At 43.4% G+C, this 16,851-nt stretch overlaps 1 protein-coding gene across 1 annotated transcript; it reads right to left on the bottom strand.

Annotated features, from left to right (window-relative positions):
* Window positions 1-2,697: 2,697 nt before the first annotated feature.
* On the bottom strand, window positions 2,698-7,417 carry c9 (complement component 9). Its single transcript, XM_053854464.1, has 10 exons — window positions 7,339-7,417; window positions 7,166-7,256; window positions 6,809-6,959; window positions 6,605-6,746; window positions 5,274-5,412; window positions 4,670-4,954; window positions 4,226-4,466; window positions 4,022-4,153; window positions 3,697-3,872; window positions 2,698-3,015 (listed from the first exon to the last, which is right to left on the bottom strand). The coding sequence occupies exons 1-10, from the start codon at window positions 7,389-7,391 to the stop codon at window positions 2,785-2,787; spliced, it is 1,641 nt and encodes a 546-aa protein (XP_053710439.1). The 5' UTR covers window positions 7,392-7,417; the 3' UTR covers window positions 2,698-2,784.
* Between the last annotated feature and the right edge of the window lie 9,434 nt (window positions 7,418-16,851).

Raw genomic sequence — 16,851 nt, 5'->3', positions numbered from 1 at the left:
CACTATGTTGGACTTCTGACTTGTTTTTTTCATGTAGGTCATATTGACGCAGCAGATCAGGATGTTATGAGTCTTTTGAGTTATGACCTTTCATCTAAGCTGACCTTATGTCTCGTCGAGCTTTTCCTCATGAATTCTGCTTTGTTGATCTTTTTTTTCTTTCCTTCCTTGCTTCCTTTCTGCCCACTGTTCTTCCTTCCCACTTTTCTTTCAGCATTCAATTCTTCCTTTTTTCCTTGCTTGCTTCCTCCCTTCCCCAGACCGTTGCTTCCTTTCCTCATACCCTTCTTCCTCTGGTCTTCCTTCCTTGCTGAATTTGAATCACACGATTCATATTTAAATATAATATTTATATGAATTTGACACCAGTATCAATTGCCTGGATTTTAACTTTCAGATCACATTTTTTATTTTTATTTCAGTTACCAGTTTGTGGACTGTTGTTGATGTATTATAGCTTATTGTCCAAAACTTGACTTCTTTTCTTAGGTTAATAACTAAAAAACTCATAATTTGATCATCACAAGTTGAGTTTTGTTTCCTTGTACTAATGTTTTCCTCACAAGTCATTCTCAAACTTCTGAATTTGAATCTGACGTTTATTAACCACCATTCATCTTATTCTTTTTTTTAAATTTCTTCTTTAATTTCATTTTAATTTTTGTAACCATGAATCTAGTATTTGGCTTGTTGTTGTGACCAGTGGGACCTTTTGTTGACTTCACTCTCTCTTCCTCCTCATGATTTTTAAGTCACAGTTTCTCTGTGAGTCCCTGGAAGTCTTCACTTGTAAGATCAACATTTCGGAGGCAGAAGTGTGAAAACTTGACAGTCAGGCCTTGGATCAGCTCACGTCAGCTGTGGAGTGACCAAACACCTCTGGGTGTCCTGCTTCCATCTGTCGCCATCTGCTCTTCATTGGGGCAGCTGGAATGTGTTGTTGCCTTGAAAGTGATATTTATTGGCCTGTTAATGCAGACGCTAGCCACAGGTTGAGCCACGCTGAAAGGCACGAGGCCCAGCACGTAACCCCTGGCCTGAACACCCCCCTGCCCCCATTCCTCTTGAATAAGATTTGTTCCATCACAAGATGAAAACACTGACTTTTCATTCATGTTATGGTTGACTTTAACTGATGTAACGTCATGACTGACCAGCAGGTGGTGCCGTTTCCCACCGATGCCAAAAACACCCACCAAAGGCTCTTTTCACACTGCGGGTTCTGTCTCGGGTGATTCGCCCCCTGCTGTGCAGCCTCGCACTTCTGCCCCTCAGCGATGTCTTTTTTTCTTCTCAGCTAGCGGCGCTCTGCACAAAATAGCTGGTTTGTGACCCACGATGAAGTGCGTCTAAAGGAAGTCGTCATGAGCTGCGCGACAACCTGTTCACCTGTTCACCTATTCACACCTCAGTGTTCTGGGAGTTCGAGTTTGAGTTTCCTGAGGTGCAGGTGGGATCCGAACCGACCCTTCTCACCCTGGACTGTTTGTTCCTCTTCCCTCTGGCAGGAGGCTACGGTCCATCCAGACCAGAACCTCCGGTCACAGGAACAGCTTCTTCCCCTCGGCCGTCACACTGTTGAATTTGTGATCAGCCTTTATTTTATTTGATTTATTTTTTCTGTCAGCACTTTATTCCAAAACACTTTCCTACTGACCATGGCAATAAAGTAAATTCTGATACTGATTCTGTGAGAGGGTCACCACCTGCTGAGAGTTTCCTGAGACTAAGTGCAGCTCTCCAGCCGGTGAAAACCCGACTCACTTGTGTTCCCATATTGGACCTCTAAGCCGAAAGGGCTTTGTCTCAAGACAGAACCCGCAGTGTGAAAGCGCTCTTCCATGCTAGTCGTGTTAGATACCACTGAATTCCTTTCCAGTCTGATACTGAGTTAAATTCATGCTGGTATCAGGGATACTGATACCGATACCGATGTTTTTGTGGCTGGACAAAATATGTATTTTAAAATAATTGAAAAAAGGAGTGTGTTTCAGAGCATAGCTTCTTTAACAATATAAGGCTGAGTAATTTATTTATTGTTACACCATATATAACAGCATGTTTAAGCTTGATATGAATGATGTGAATGATACACATACTATTCCTTATTATAGTTATAGCATAGTAATGATTTATTTGGTGACTTATTTCATCATATACATATGTTTGGATCACCCCCAACAGGATCAGTGCTTTGCGTGTCTTTAAGTTGCACATTTCCCCATTGGACCTGGATGATGCCTGCCTGTTGTACAGACTGATTCCACCAGAGTCGTCTGCCCTGGCAGTGGCAGCAGCACCTGAGACGAACTCACCTCTTCTCTCGACTTCATCGATGCCTATGCCTTCTATTCATTGGCTTGACTCAACCTGAGCTGAAGTAGCAGTAGCCAACAGAGCCAGCAGCGTGCGGCTCAGTTGGCGCACTTACCCAGGCGGAAGAAAAGTACTTCCCACAAACCTTGTGTCAAGACAGGAAGTCAATGGTTTAGTTACTTTCCACCGTGCTCCTGTTCAGAATACACACGACCTCACATTATTGAAGTCTCTAAAGTCTTGGTATTTTGATTTGAGAATCATTTTTAGAGCATCAAGATCCGGCTTCAGAGGTATCAATACTTCAGCATCGATCCTCACGTCACTATCGCATACCCTTACACGCCAAGGCCGAACATCACGCTATTGGATACGCCTGTGTGTTAGATAACCCGTTTATTGTATCGTGCATAAATACATCATAACTGCACACCCTGATACCCATGATGTTGGTTTTCTGGTCCACATTCACTTGTGTTTGTCGTGTTTGGATGTCTGGCAGGCGAGTCCTTCGTACAGGTGAGGGCACAAGCAGACACACTTGCCGTCAAGCAGAGCCAGCGTGCCGTCATTCTGACAAGGTTTGCACTTGGACACGTTGTAGTCCGCCACGTACTCGGACGTAGCCCGTTTCAGGTTTGCTATCCTGGCGTTCGCTTGCGGAATATCCACTGGAATAAGATTGTAGATCGGCTCCGGCTGAAACACGAAGGAAGGATTCCATCACATGCTACTCAAAGTCTTATCATAGAGAGAGAGCATATACACAACAGCCACAAGAAAGAATAACCATCAATAAACAACCATACCTGAGGACAACATCGTCCTTCGTCCCGTCAGAAAAAACAAAAATACACTGGTACCTCCAAAGGCAAATACACTCTCACTGAATGTCCAAACACTGCTACACAACCATACTAAAACATAATCATCATGAAAGACAATAGTTTAAAAAGAATTACACACAAACAACACAGAACATACCGACCCATAAATAGTCCATATACTGTCCCCACAAGGAGGGGGAGTTTCTAATCATTGGTAACCACAGCTATAGCTATACAAGTTCGTCCATACACACACTTGTATTTCTTGTCTTGTGCGGGCATTGTGTTGTTTCTGTCTGCCAAACACGCAATGACATACCAAGACACTCAACAAAACATGTAGAAACAACAAACATACTGGACTTGAAACATCCACATAGACTCCAAAACAACAAACACGCTTCACCAACCAAACAGCCACACACTAAATTACACTCACTCAAGTCTAAACAACATACGACCACAGTAAAACACACGCTCCAAAATACGACCAGCTCCTGACCAAGTGTCGAACATGTACATTAAAACACAGGGTCATGTGCGCTAAGCTAACCTCGCTGTTCAGCAGCGCCGGGGCTTCTGGGATGGTCCGGGCCCAGGCCTGGTAGGTCTCCACATCCATGACTCCGTCCTTGTTGAGCTTGGCCCTCATCGCGACCGCACTCTCCAGAGTGCCTCCTTTCACCGAAGTCATCACCTTATCCACGACAGCTTTTCCAGCCACCTCATCTGTGGGCAGACATTTTTACTCAGCGACTCTCCGCCAGACTCTCCTAGGTTCGATTTTGATGATTTCATGTCTGGTGCTCGAAGACGTTCCAAAAACCTGAGTCGGGTTACAGACAAACACAACCGATCGCACCGTGTTTAAGACTGACCTTTTGCGTTAGTTGAAACTTTATCACAGTCATCTGTGTTGATGTTTCCTTTTCCGTCTGAAACACTCCCACCGCTAAATTCCACAGATATCCCAAGTTTGACACACTTTTGGATTTTCCTCTCCGTCAAATCTGTTGAATAAAAAACACTTCGGAAGCATTCTCAAAGCGCGTGCACTGAGAGCAGGAGAAGAGCTCGCGTACTCATGGCCTTGATGGCTTCCTGGTTCAGGACGTAAATCAGCTCGTATTCTCCTCCAGTTTTTCCGTTTTTTGTGTAGTGCGTCCCGTAGTCCTCCAGGAAGGAAAAGTAAATGCCCTTCTCGTACTGCACCGGCAACGACTGGACGTGAGTCAGGAACTCCTCAGCGACTTTCAGTTCTCTGGAACGAAGTCTGTAGGTGCTGAGCTGCAGTCTGCCCTTCACCCTCATGAAGCTCTTGTTCTGCGAGTTTAAAGGTTGGTCACGATGTTGGCCGCAACGTTAGAACCCTCACCCATTCAAGTTTCTCTCTGTCGCAGCCAGAAGGTGGAGCCAATGCTCAGCGGTTTGACTCGACCATCCAACGCCGCAATGTCAGGGTCATTTAAAGTGACTGAATGGACTGTACTTTGTGTGAGTTTCATACAAAAGAAAAGCAACAGTACCTTGATGGTGCTGTATTCCGAGACCTCCTTTATCATGGCTTTCTTTTCGTACTGATACGAAAGGTCAAGGGACCCAGCAGGAGGAGCGCCGGCAGCAGGGGCGCTGGCATCAGGCGAGCCGGCATCTGGCGGAGGAGCAGTGCTCTCAGACATGGAGGGCTCCGTTGGGTTCATTTTGAAGGAAAGTCCCACGTTCACGTTGCTGCTCATCTCTTTGAGGATCTCCCTCAGGAGGCTGTGTGTGTCCTCGAAGATCTCTCTGGACACGGTCTCCTCCACCAGAGTCTGTCAGGAACATTTTCAGGTCTGAGGAACCCATATTTCCCATCGCTCTGATTCTTTTTTGGTATCTCCAGCTCCAGCTTTCTTGATCCCACACTGTCTCTCCTCTCCACCTTTCCAAACATATGTTCTCCCAAACTTTGCCTCCCAAAATTTCCCTCGGACATATTCATTTCTGATCTTGTCAACTTCAGCATCTTCCTCTCTCTGAGTCCTGCATCATCATGATCATTTACCTGCACTCTCTGCTGCACCTCCTTCATCTCTGGTCGATGATGGACCTCAAATGGTTCTCCTCTGACCTCACCTATCCATGCCTCACCTGATAGTTGAGGACACCGACGTTCCAGGGGATCCGGTCTGATTTGCCAGTGTTGGGGTTCCTCACTGAGACGCACCTCCCGTTAAAGAAGTCGTTGTTGAAGGGATTCATTCGTGGATCTGAGCCCAAAAGGTTCACTCTGTGGAGCAACAACATTCATTGGGTTTCTGTAAATGTTGCTATGTTACACCTCACTCTTTACTTGTGAAGGGCTGGCTCCCTGTATTTGCACTACTCAGGGCCCTAATGTTTTGGATACAGACCACACGTAGTAGCACCGGAAACTGTTACTACATGATATTTAGCTCTAAAGAGACATGAAGAAGAAGTAGTAATACTGGAAATCCTCTGTCCTTCATTGGCAATATACTGTATTTACAACACTGCCTCTGTTTTCCACTTTTGTGCAAGAGGTAGGTTATCAACACTTCCTCCACAGTTGGAGTTTGTGGTTGTCATAAACACTTGACTGTGGGCTGCTCCTCCTGGTGGATATATTGGTGAACAGCAACACCAACATAAAGAACGCAGGGAAGCATGTGTTCAGGGATGGTGACGTTGCTTGAAACGGATGGGTATATTTTTTTATGTAAGCAGAAACAGTGTTTTTTGTGCTGATATTTCTGTCTTTTGTTTGTGCATCTTTGTCATTATTTTAGTTTTCTGCCTGTACCTTGTCTCTGTTTCCTTTTTTGGACTTTGGCATACACTTCATTTCATTTCAACTTTAGACTGTATTATTTTGTGGATTTTTTTTTGTAGTGAAATTGTTGATTTTTTTTAATCTTTATGATTAATGTTTGGCGTTTTTACTTCGCTGTCTTGTGTTGCGTTTTCACTCTTTGGATTGTTCTTGTTCCTTATATCAGAAATTTGGTTTAGCAGAGACGACTTGTGGTCATTCACAGTCAATAGTTCAATGACTACGAACACAAAATAAATAAATAGATACCTTCATAACTAAAACAAGATTATAATAATTAAAAAAAATACTTTTTCATGAAATCATTATAAATACTTGACATACCGTATTACTTTAGATATTATTAAGATAATATTGTCATTATATGGAGATTATATGGAGGAATAAGTTTAAAAAATAAATCTCAAAAAATTAATCATGAAAATAAATGTTTTTTTGTTGTTGTTGTTGTTCAGTAGAAAAAAAGTTAAAAGAAAAAAAAAAACCCACACAATTAGGTCTGAAAACACCAACATTGAAATCGAGTGATATATTATCAAATAAATGTAATGTGGTTATGTTTGTTTTCGTTCATTCGGCTTATTTTTGGTTGATAAATAAAGCAACTTGACACGAATGTCTGTCGTACCCGTAACCAGCCGTCCTCGCCTGCTCGTTGGTGTCCAGGGAAACGGACCCACAGGGTTTCTGGTTTGGGTCACAGTCTTCATCCGAACCGTCTTCGCAGTCGTAGTCTCCATTGCACGTCAGTCTGTTCTTGATGCAGGTGCCTGTGAGGAGAGTGATGTTCAGATGACACACATGATGACTGATAGAAACACAACAGTTGTACCTGACTCGCACTGGAACTCCGAGTCCAAACACACGGGTGGTAGAGGTTGTTGACAGGCTGTTTGGTTGGCGCAGAACTCTCTGTCCCCGACTGAACCCAGACAGGCGTCGCCTCCAAACTGACCGAAGACCTCCACACCTCGAGATCGCCTCTGCAGACAGTTACAATCCACTCTGTTATCTGAGGTGAGGACGCCTTGTAAAAGTCTGATTTAAAGTATTAAGAAAATTGCAGCGTCAAAAAGAAGAGGATTATGCCATTGAAACAGTGAAATTTGAAATACTCGGTTGTCAAGCAGAAGAGTTTGTGTTGCCGTGTGTGTGAGCTGAGATCCCGGACTGACACTCTGTGACTCACTCTGGTTCTGCGGCAGGGGTCGCAAGCACTCCAGCTGGACCACGGACCCCACCGACAGTTGACAGCTGGAGGATCGGGCGCCACTGCTCCCCTGCCAGGCAGACACAAACACAGACCTGTGAGCATCTCAAATGCTGGGGCCGGAGAGAATATTACACAGGAAATGGACCAACATTCCGACGTGGAGCAGGAGCAGCATGCCGAGACTCAGCAGGCACAGCTTCATGGTGGAGTTTCACCCACTAACCTGTGTTGCAGCCTTTTATGCTCAAGTCGGGTTAATGATTGGCCATTTCAGTGTCCACAGTTTGGATTTCAGGTGCAGAGATATTGATCCGAGGTTTGGGAAACCCTGTTTGTTCTGATGCACTTTGAATCATTTGTCCTTTTAAAAGTCCTGAATCACTTCTACTCTTCAATTCACTCCTTCAGATGATCGCAAACACGCCAAATATGTATTTCCTTCTGCTGAAAAGTTGGACCAACAGTTCTGGATTTTCCAGAATGAGATCACTCCCAACATTTTCCAGAATTGTGCAAGAACGCTGGCAGCTTGACATTCAGACTTAACATGAAGGACAGGAAACATCATCTGTACTTTTGGAGCCACACACAAAACATGCGTCAATTCTTGTGTTTGTAATGGTGCTGATGAACAGGGTTCAGTTCAGTGGTGGAGTCAGGCTCGCAGACCTACCGTAGCTTCAATGTTGTGGCAGTTATTTTGAAAAATGAAACCTTAATTTCAAAGTAACTACCGGTATGTTAGATGACATGTTACTTGCCTAGTTACATTTTGCAGCTGCCGACAACAGTCCTCTACGGCAATTTTGAGGCTGGCTGTTAAATCTAAGATTGAAAAAAAAAATGACTTTTTGGCGTCATTTTTTTCAGCACAATCTCAGCTGTGTGAATGAGTTAAAGTGTCAGCTTGACATTAACTGTATAGACGCATTGAACCTAAATGAATACAGAAAAGTTGGAGCTGTATTTTCAGCTAGAAACAGACATATCTCTTCTCACTCCTGTTGTTTACGTGGCTTGATACGAGGGCTGCCTGCATGCTGCCAATGTGACTGACTGTCGAGCACATCATGTCGTGCCTCAAGATGCTGCAGACAAAACCGAACGTCAATAGTTTGCTTCCAGAAAATCGCGAAAACCTGACACGAGAGACTTGGATCAGAAACTGTAATCCGATTACTGGGTTTGTAATTGTAGCGCATTACCTAACTTGTGAAAAAGTGCTCAAAGTAATGTCAGTAAGTGACGGCTTACTGGATGATGGCTGAGGTTTCATGTCTGTTGTTAAATGTTTGGACTTGAACAACGAATTCAACGAAACCTCACATCATTTCTCAACCAAGAGCGCCATCTAGTGGCCTCTGAAAATTAGGACAGTGTTTCACGATACTCCATCTACACATCACCACCTGGCCCTCACCCTGAGTAGAACTTGTGTGGTTTTGTTTCATGTCTGAAGCCTGTAAAAACGTCTTTGAAACCATTAAAACACACTCACTACCTAGTGTGAGTGTCAAACCCATCGAAGATGCGCCTGTCGTCCATCTCCACAACCTAACTCTTACCAGATTATCCTCTAAAATAATTCTGATGTCTGGGGTGTGTGATCACGAGGAAGAGTGCCAACTCCAGACTCATGGTGCCGATGTGGTTGACAGCTTTATATACTGTGATCTCCTCCGCCATGCAGTTAAAGCCGCTTCTTCCCATTCCTCCTCTGTCACTTCAGACCACTCCACTTCATCATCTCCTTCCCATCAGCCATTTATTCCGTGAACACAGATATACACTCATCGGCTGCCTCTCTGAATTAAAAGCCTGTTTCTCCTACAAGATCCTCATATGCTGAGGTTGTCCCTAACTTCTCCTCGATAGCCACAGACTATTGGAGCTCAGGTTCCTGGTCACCACTCCTGCACGCTCCTTCGTATCCTCCCTCTCATTCTGATTCACTGCCGCAGGGAGCGCTATAAAACACCACACCTATCAGAAAAACACCAACACAAAAACTTGTTTTTGTTATTATTATTATTATCGTTGTTATTATTATTGTTGTTGTTGTTATTGTTGTTGTTGTCATTGTTATTATCCATGTTACAAAAAAGCAAGAAACATTTTAAATGAAAATAAAATTAACAAATGCAAATAAAACAGAGATATTTAAAAAAAAATAAAAAAAAATCTAAATTTTCCTGTCAGACAATAAAAACCTATGTATAGAAATATAAACAAATGAAATATTCATATTTTTAATATGATAAAGATTTTTCGGGCACATCACCCTGGGACTGCATCAAATCTCAGAATAAAATATGGACAGCAATATTCTGCAAACATGTCGATGTAGGGCTCAGTCTCCTCTAGATGGCGACACTGGCTAGTGACCCGCGGCTGCGACGTGTCACATGATGCCGCATCTGGTGAGCTCGTGCTTGCAGATGTGTCCAGGTAGATTTTTTGCTGACTTTGCACTTCAGCGACATGTAGAGACGTGAGTGTTTGGAAATGATGACGATCAACTGTCAGGACGGGGCTCGGTGGCCATTTCCAGGGTCCAGATTGTGGAGAGCAGAGCTGAAGTGAAATTCCAAACCATCAGCAAACGTAATTCTGCTGACGAGTCGAGCCGAGCGAGCTCCAGGAAGTCAAACACAGGGTCGGACCCGTCCGGGTCCGTGTATCTGCGCCCCTCTGTAAGGGTCGTGGCCCGCTGCAGAGGCTGAACTATGTGCTGGAGTCAGCACTTTAATGGTGTTCAACAGCTTCCTCTCAGCTTTCTCAGGAAGCCAGAAGGTGCTTGGCCAATAGTTCTCCTGACTCGAAGGAGTTCCTGTTTTTGGGAGGCTCAGAAGCCGCGACTGAAAATGAAGTGGCTGTTGAGAGTTAAAGAGCCAGGGAGGATAACATCTGAGCAATTTGGACAGGAGACATCCGACTCACACCCTACATTCTTGGATTGAGGAATTCCTGTCCCAAACAGGAAAGCAAAAGTCCGATTAGATCATTTGAGGGAGGGAGTGGTGGGGGGGACGGCTCAAAATATTTGGGCTGTTTGTTCACCTTGGGCTTTTTATTTTTCCATTGCCAGCTAAAATCCATTCATTTCTTCCCCTTATCTGCTTCTGGTCGTGGGGGCAGCAGTCGGCTTAAAGAGGCCCAGACTCCACCTCTTTGGAGGTAACAATGGATTGTGTCCGGTCGTAGATTAAAACAAAGTCACCTGAATGTGGTCCATTTAAAGCTTCAAACAAGATGCAAAACAAAGCACCCCATCTGTGTCTCCAACTTTTCTGACTTAGGTTGGAACTGCTGAACTCTGACATCAACTTCTCAGCAATTTCGACAGTCATTTGAGCAACATATGGAGCGTCATGCACCACCGTTGTGATACATGGAGAAGACAAATGACTAGGAAAGTGTTGCAAACGTAACGTCTGCTTATGAGTCACTGCTGATTCAACAATTCTGGATACACAGATGATAATTTCCTGAGGAAACTGCAGCAGTTCCCCTCTGAACAACAGGATCAACAATCTGACAAGACTTGCATTATGTTTTCAATGTAAAGAAGTATAGAAGGAGAAGAGGAGAAGCAGAGGAAGTAGGATGAGGAAGAGAAGCAGATGGAGGAGGAGGAGAAGATGAAGAGGTGGATGAGGATGAGGAAAAGAAGGAAAAAATGGAAGAGGACAAGAAATAGGAAGAGGAGAACATGGCGGAGGGAGAAGAGGACGACAAGGACGAGAAGATGAATTAGAAAATGGAGGAGGAGGATGAGGCAGAGAAGCAGATGGAGGAGGAGGAGAAGATGAAGAGGTGGATGAGGATGAGGAAAAGAAGGAAAAGATGGAAGAGGACAAGAAATAGGAAGAGGAGAAGATGGAGGAGGAAGAGGAGTTGGACAATATGGATGCGGTTGAGGAGGACAAGGAGAAGCAGGACGAGTAGGAGGAGGATGAGGAGAAGATGGAGGAGCAAGAGGAGTTGGACAATATGGAAGTGATGGAGGAGGACAAGGAGAAGCAGGACGAGTAGGAGGAGGATGAGGAGAAGATGGAGGAGCAAGAGGAGTTGGACAATATGGAGGCGATGGAGGAGGACAAGGAGAAGCAGGACGAGTAGGAGGAGGATGAGGAGAAGATGGAGGAGCAAGAGGAGTTGGACAATATGGAGGCGATGAGGAGGACAAGGAGAAGCAGGACGAGTAGGAGGAGGATGAGGAGAAGATGGAGGAGCAAGAGGAGTTGGACAATATGGAGGCGATGGAGGAGGACAAGGAGAAGCAGGACGAGTAGGAGAAGATGGAGGAGCAAGAGGAGTTGGACAATATGGAGGCGATGGAGGAGGACAAGGAGAAGCAGGACGAGTAGGAGGAGGATGAGGAGAAGATGGAGGAGCAAGAGGAGTTGGACAATATGGAGGCGATGGAGGAGGACAAGGAGAAGCAGGACAAGTAGGAGGAGGATGAGGAGAAGATGGAGGAGCAAGAGGAGTTGGACAATATGGAGGCGATGGAGGAGGACAAGGAGAAGCAGGACGAGTAGGAGGAGGATGAGGAGAAGATGGAGGAGCAAGAGGAGTTGGACAATATGGAGGCGATGTAGGAGGACAAGGAGAAGCAAGACGAGTAGGAGGAGGATGAGGAGAAGATGGAGGAGCAAGAGGAGTTGGACAATATGGAGGCGATGGAGGAGGACAAGGAGAAGCAGGATGAGTAGGGGGAGGATGAGGAGAAGAAAAGAGGAGGAGGAGAGGAAGAAGATGGAGGATGGGGCCAAGAAGAAGAAGATGGAGGAGAAAGAAGACCTGGACAAGATGGAGGTGGTAGAGGTGGACAAGGAGAAGAAGGATGAGGAGAAAAAGAGAGTAGGAGGAGAAGAAGTTCATATGCATGAATAGATGCATGATATATAATTTTGCAGATAAAAAAATGCTTCTGAAAAATCAGTTGTGTTCTGGAACCTGCTTGCACAACAGGCATTAAACGGGATCTTGTGCTGCAGCTCCTTGATTCCATAATTCCATGGACAGACCTTCATGACCATGATGGCTGGCGCAGCAAGAGTGGAGGAGAAGCTTTCCAAGAGAGTCATGGTCATCGCTGTGATGTTTGTTTAGAGACTCAGGAGTCAGAGGAGTCAGAGATGAAGATGCTGAACATGCCATTGGGAGCGACTAGAAATGACAAGATCCGAAATGAATCAGAGGGACAGAAGTAGACTTCAGGGAGGAGAGATGGATGGTGGGAAGGAGTGGCAGTGTTGGATGAAGAATATTGGAGGTGAAGAAGAGGAACCTGTGAGGTTCATGATGAAGGAGGACATGTTGGTGTGACTAGAGAGGGGTGAACTTGCAGTGGTGCCCTTTAATAATAGTCAAAGTTTGAAAGTTTTCCTGCCATGTTTCTCTTTTCACCCTGGCTAGCCGGGTGCACAGGTCCTAACAGACACTTCTTCAGCACCACGCTGACAGCTGCAGGGCTGAATTGTGGGGTGTAATATTAATGAGAAGCAAAACAAGTCTGTGACTGGTCAGGACTTGAGTGATGAGTCAGCAGAATCAAGGGACGGGAAGGACGTCCTTCCTTTGTCCTTTTATCTCCAGTTTTCCAGCTCTGCCTCTCAAGAGTGGTTGCTAGCTCTGTCGGAGAACTGCTGAGGTTGTTTTTCATTTCCTCCTAGACTAGTTTACCCAAACACAAGGTGAATCAGTACAAGACTGAGATGAGGATCAGCAGCTTCACTTTCTCAACATGTCACGTTGTATTTATATGTTCAGCGATGACCACATGTCCCAACCTTTAGATCGTGGGAGCAACTGCTCCTGGCTGACCACAGACACACTTGGAGAGAGCACGTGAAGGTGTTATCACCTGAGGGGGCGTGGCCTCTGAGGGGACCTGTTACCAGGCGACCATGAGCTGATAATCGAGTCTATTCAGGCCAGGTCCCTGAATATAAACCAGGTCAGACGTCAGTTATGGCTGACAGACGAGCGGCTCGCCAGACACGCTCACTAGCAAAACAGTGGTGAGAGAAGTGAAACTTGCCGTTCAACTGCCAAATTGCCACATTTGTAGATGACGTATTGTTCTTGGCTGATTCCCCTTCTGAGCTAAACACTTTTAAATTGACAGACAGGAAGAGGCTTTTAGATTGAAGCTCACCAACGCGATTCAAGTTCTGTGGTTAACATAGTGGTACATCGAATCAAAGCAGTACAATTACATCATTTACTATTTCAGCGATATCTACAGTATATAATTTTGTACAGCTATGTTATATTTGATGATTTTTCATAGAAGTACATCAAATTGTATCTAATACAGATTTTAATTTCTGGGAACAACTGTTAAGAAATATTATTAAATATTAAAAAAAAACTTCATTTCAAAGAAAATGAAAATAAATCAAAGAGAAAATTATTCAAATAAATCAAAAAAAATTTTTTTTGATTTGCTGTAGAATGATGACCAAATTAAGAAACTTCAACGCCAAAGTAGATAAATCTATATTTCATTTCAATAATAACAATAATAATAATTACTGTTTTTCATGTTTTTATCATTTTCATTCATTTTCTGGACAGTTATATTGGCACATAAACTTTTAATTGCTTTTTAAAATGTATATATTTATTCATTGCACTGATTTTTCAAAAAATTCATTAAAATGTTAGTGTGATGTCTGACTTTTAGAGCAAGTCACATGACAACGATTTTCCCGGAGGATTCAGGCTCTTTGAAATCTGAGACCATGGTTCTCAATTGGAAATAGGCGGCGTTTAAGTGTCCAGACGTCTTGTTCAAGAGTGAGAGGAGAGGACCGGTTATGCATCTGTCCATCTCTTTTCTTCACTCGCAGTCATAAGGACTATGTTGCTGTCAAGAACTGAATCATGAGTTGTCAAGAAAAGCTGAATCATTTGTGCACTGGAGAACAAAAGAAGCACATTTTAAATCAAGGGTGTTTGTTTTTTGTTTGTCTCAGGAAGTTCCCGTTGAGTGATTGACTCACCAACGTATACAGAAGTGAAACCCACACATCCACTGCAAAAAGAGAAATGATGACATCATCACTAACTTTCAGATTGACTCCAAAATGAAGATGCCACGAATGTCGCGCTTCAACTCCTCACTCCTTTTTTTCTGCACTGTCAAATGTGTGTTTATCTTTGGCGGCTCACCTTCAAGCTGTAAAGCACCCCAAACACTGAGCTCGCTGAACAGGAGCTCTTCCTGTGTGATTTTGGGATGTCTGCGTGGGAACCGGGACGGAGCGGAGCGGACACCGAAGCCATCATTACGGGGCTTAAGAAGGCGCATGAGGCAAAACAGTCTTTCAAACAGGGGGGAAGTAGGTTCTGTTGGCAAAGAGAAGTGTCTTGTTGGAGCAGAAGGGAAATGTCAAGCTCTTTTGCTGAGTCAGCAGCAGTCACTACTTTCCTTTCTGGGTCAAACTCTTTTTCCTCTTTCTGTTGTTAGATAACATGAGTCCCGTTGTTGGTGCTTTCACTGAGCAAACATGTTGAGGAAAATAAATAATTTCAGTAAAAGTAGAGGTTGAAATATTTTAATGTATATTAAATAGTTGTATTTTTTGTCGTATTTTCATTTTTTTTTTTTTTATATTTCAGTTTTGTTACATTGTATATGAAGTATTTTCTTTGCTTCTACGGTATTGATAGATAGATTAGCGGGCAGAGCGTGTACGAAATAGAACCTGTTGTATTTCACATGCCTGGGGACAGAAGTACATGCGTATGGAAGTAGTGCATGTTACACTGAAGAAACAGTCTGTTCATTTTTTTTTTTAATAGTAGTGGAAAGAACATTTTCTGAATTTACATTTGTTAATGCACATCACATCCAAGCATAAGAGACATATTGCGTACTATTTCACTAGCATATAAAAAGCAAAGGTGTGGATGAATATACAAGTGTAATGCTCCGCCCTCTAAGGGACTTCACTCTTGGTTCACCCTTATTAGACCCATTAGAGGGCTTCGCATGTATTCAGAGAGCTGAAGTTACACCCAGGAAACTAGTATGTACTCTGCATGATGGCAGAAATTGTTGGTCTCATTGTGTACTCACTTTGGCTAAGAGTTTCAATTATTCACTGTCAATTGAAAATACAGTTTCCCCAAATTGATTAGTTTGAGAGGAATGTGGTAAAGTGAAAATGTTTTTATATCATGGTCTAGATCAGATCAGAACAATTGCAATAATAATAAGTGGAAATTCATACATCATTTCACCTCATTTGTTCCTGGAGAAAAGTGAATAATAATAATGACAAAGTTCATCTAATCCAATAATAATAATTATTAATTTAGTTATTTTTACATTGGGATAGAGCAGATTTACCAACTTAGTAAGGAAAAAAAGATTAAATAAAAAGCAAATAAATATTCAGCCAAGCAAGAGTTTAAAAGGAAACAAGGGACTCTTTGGCTCAATTACATGGAGGAAAGGTTTGGCATCAAACTCTGCTTTGTAACTTGGCCGGACTTACTCCACCACTGATAACCACTCTGGTGGCATCAGCCATATTCCAGCGCATTCGGTTGAGATTCAGATACTTCTTTATTTGTGTAAGAAATGCAGTTGTGTTTAAAATCACCTCTGGCACTAGATATGTGAGACAGGTCTGCCTTCGAACGCCACGTCTTGAATGGTGAATCCTCCTCATAAACCATCGGGGTATCTGCACCTTTAGTTCGGGGATTAAACTCACGGTTTTATTCATTGTTTACCAGCCATTTTCTTTTCTTTTCTTTTGGTACCGTGGGAGTGTCCTGTTGGGGCCACACCCATGCTATCATTGGACAGTCAATCTGCATCAGCTGTGAATTTGAGACACCTCGTGGACTTTAAGCTGTTACTTTATGTCTAGTGTTTGTCTTTAATGTTTGCTGCTGTGACATATTGAATCTTCCACTGTGGGATGAATAATGGCTCATCTAATCTAATCAGGCAAGAAAAAAACTTCCATTTTCTACTATATATATATATATATATATATATATATATATATATATATTTAAAGAATGACAAAAATACAAAAAAAAACAAATTCTGTACAAAAAATGTCATGTTCAAAATGATTCATACCCCAGTCCATTGTCTCATTTAATAGTCAGTGACATTTATTCTTTATAACCGCGATGATTCCTGTACGTGTCCACAAGCTTCCTGCATGTCTCCTGTGGGATGTTGGCCCACTCCTCCTTGGTGAATGCCTCAAGCTGGGTCAGGTTTGTTGGTCTCCTCACCATTACTCTGGTCTTCAGTTGTCAATAAGATTGAGGTCAGAACTTTGACTTGGCCATTCCAGGACGTTGACATCATTGACCATTTCTTCACTACCTTGGCAGTGTGTTCAGGATCGCTGTCTTGCTGGTACGTCCAGTTGTGGCCAAGCTGGAGTTTCACAGCGGATGCCTTCACATTTTCATTAAGTTTCCTGATGTAATCCTCCTTTTTCATGGTTCCCTGGACCTTGACAAGATTCCCTGTGCCACTGGAGGAGAAACATGCCCATAACATTATGCTTCCTCCACCATACTTGACTGTCGGCACCGTGTTCTTTGGCCTACAGGCTTCTCCTTTCTTCCTCCAGACATACTGAGCATCCATACGGCCAAATAACTCCACCATT

The sequence above is a fragment of the Synchiropus splendidus genome, chromosome 1, assembly GCF_027744825.2.
Source record: "Synchiropus splendidus isolate RoL2022-P1 chromosome 1, RoL_Sspl_1.0, whole genome shotgun sequence".
NCBI classification, from domain to species: domain Eukaryota; kingdom Metazoa; phylum Chordata; class Actinopteri; order Syngnathiformes; family Callionymidae; genus Synchiropus; species Synchiropus splendidus.
Note: the sequence above shows the minus strand (reverse complement) of the source record. Positions and strands in the feature narration are given on the sequence as shown.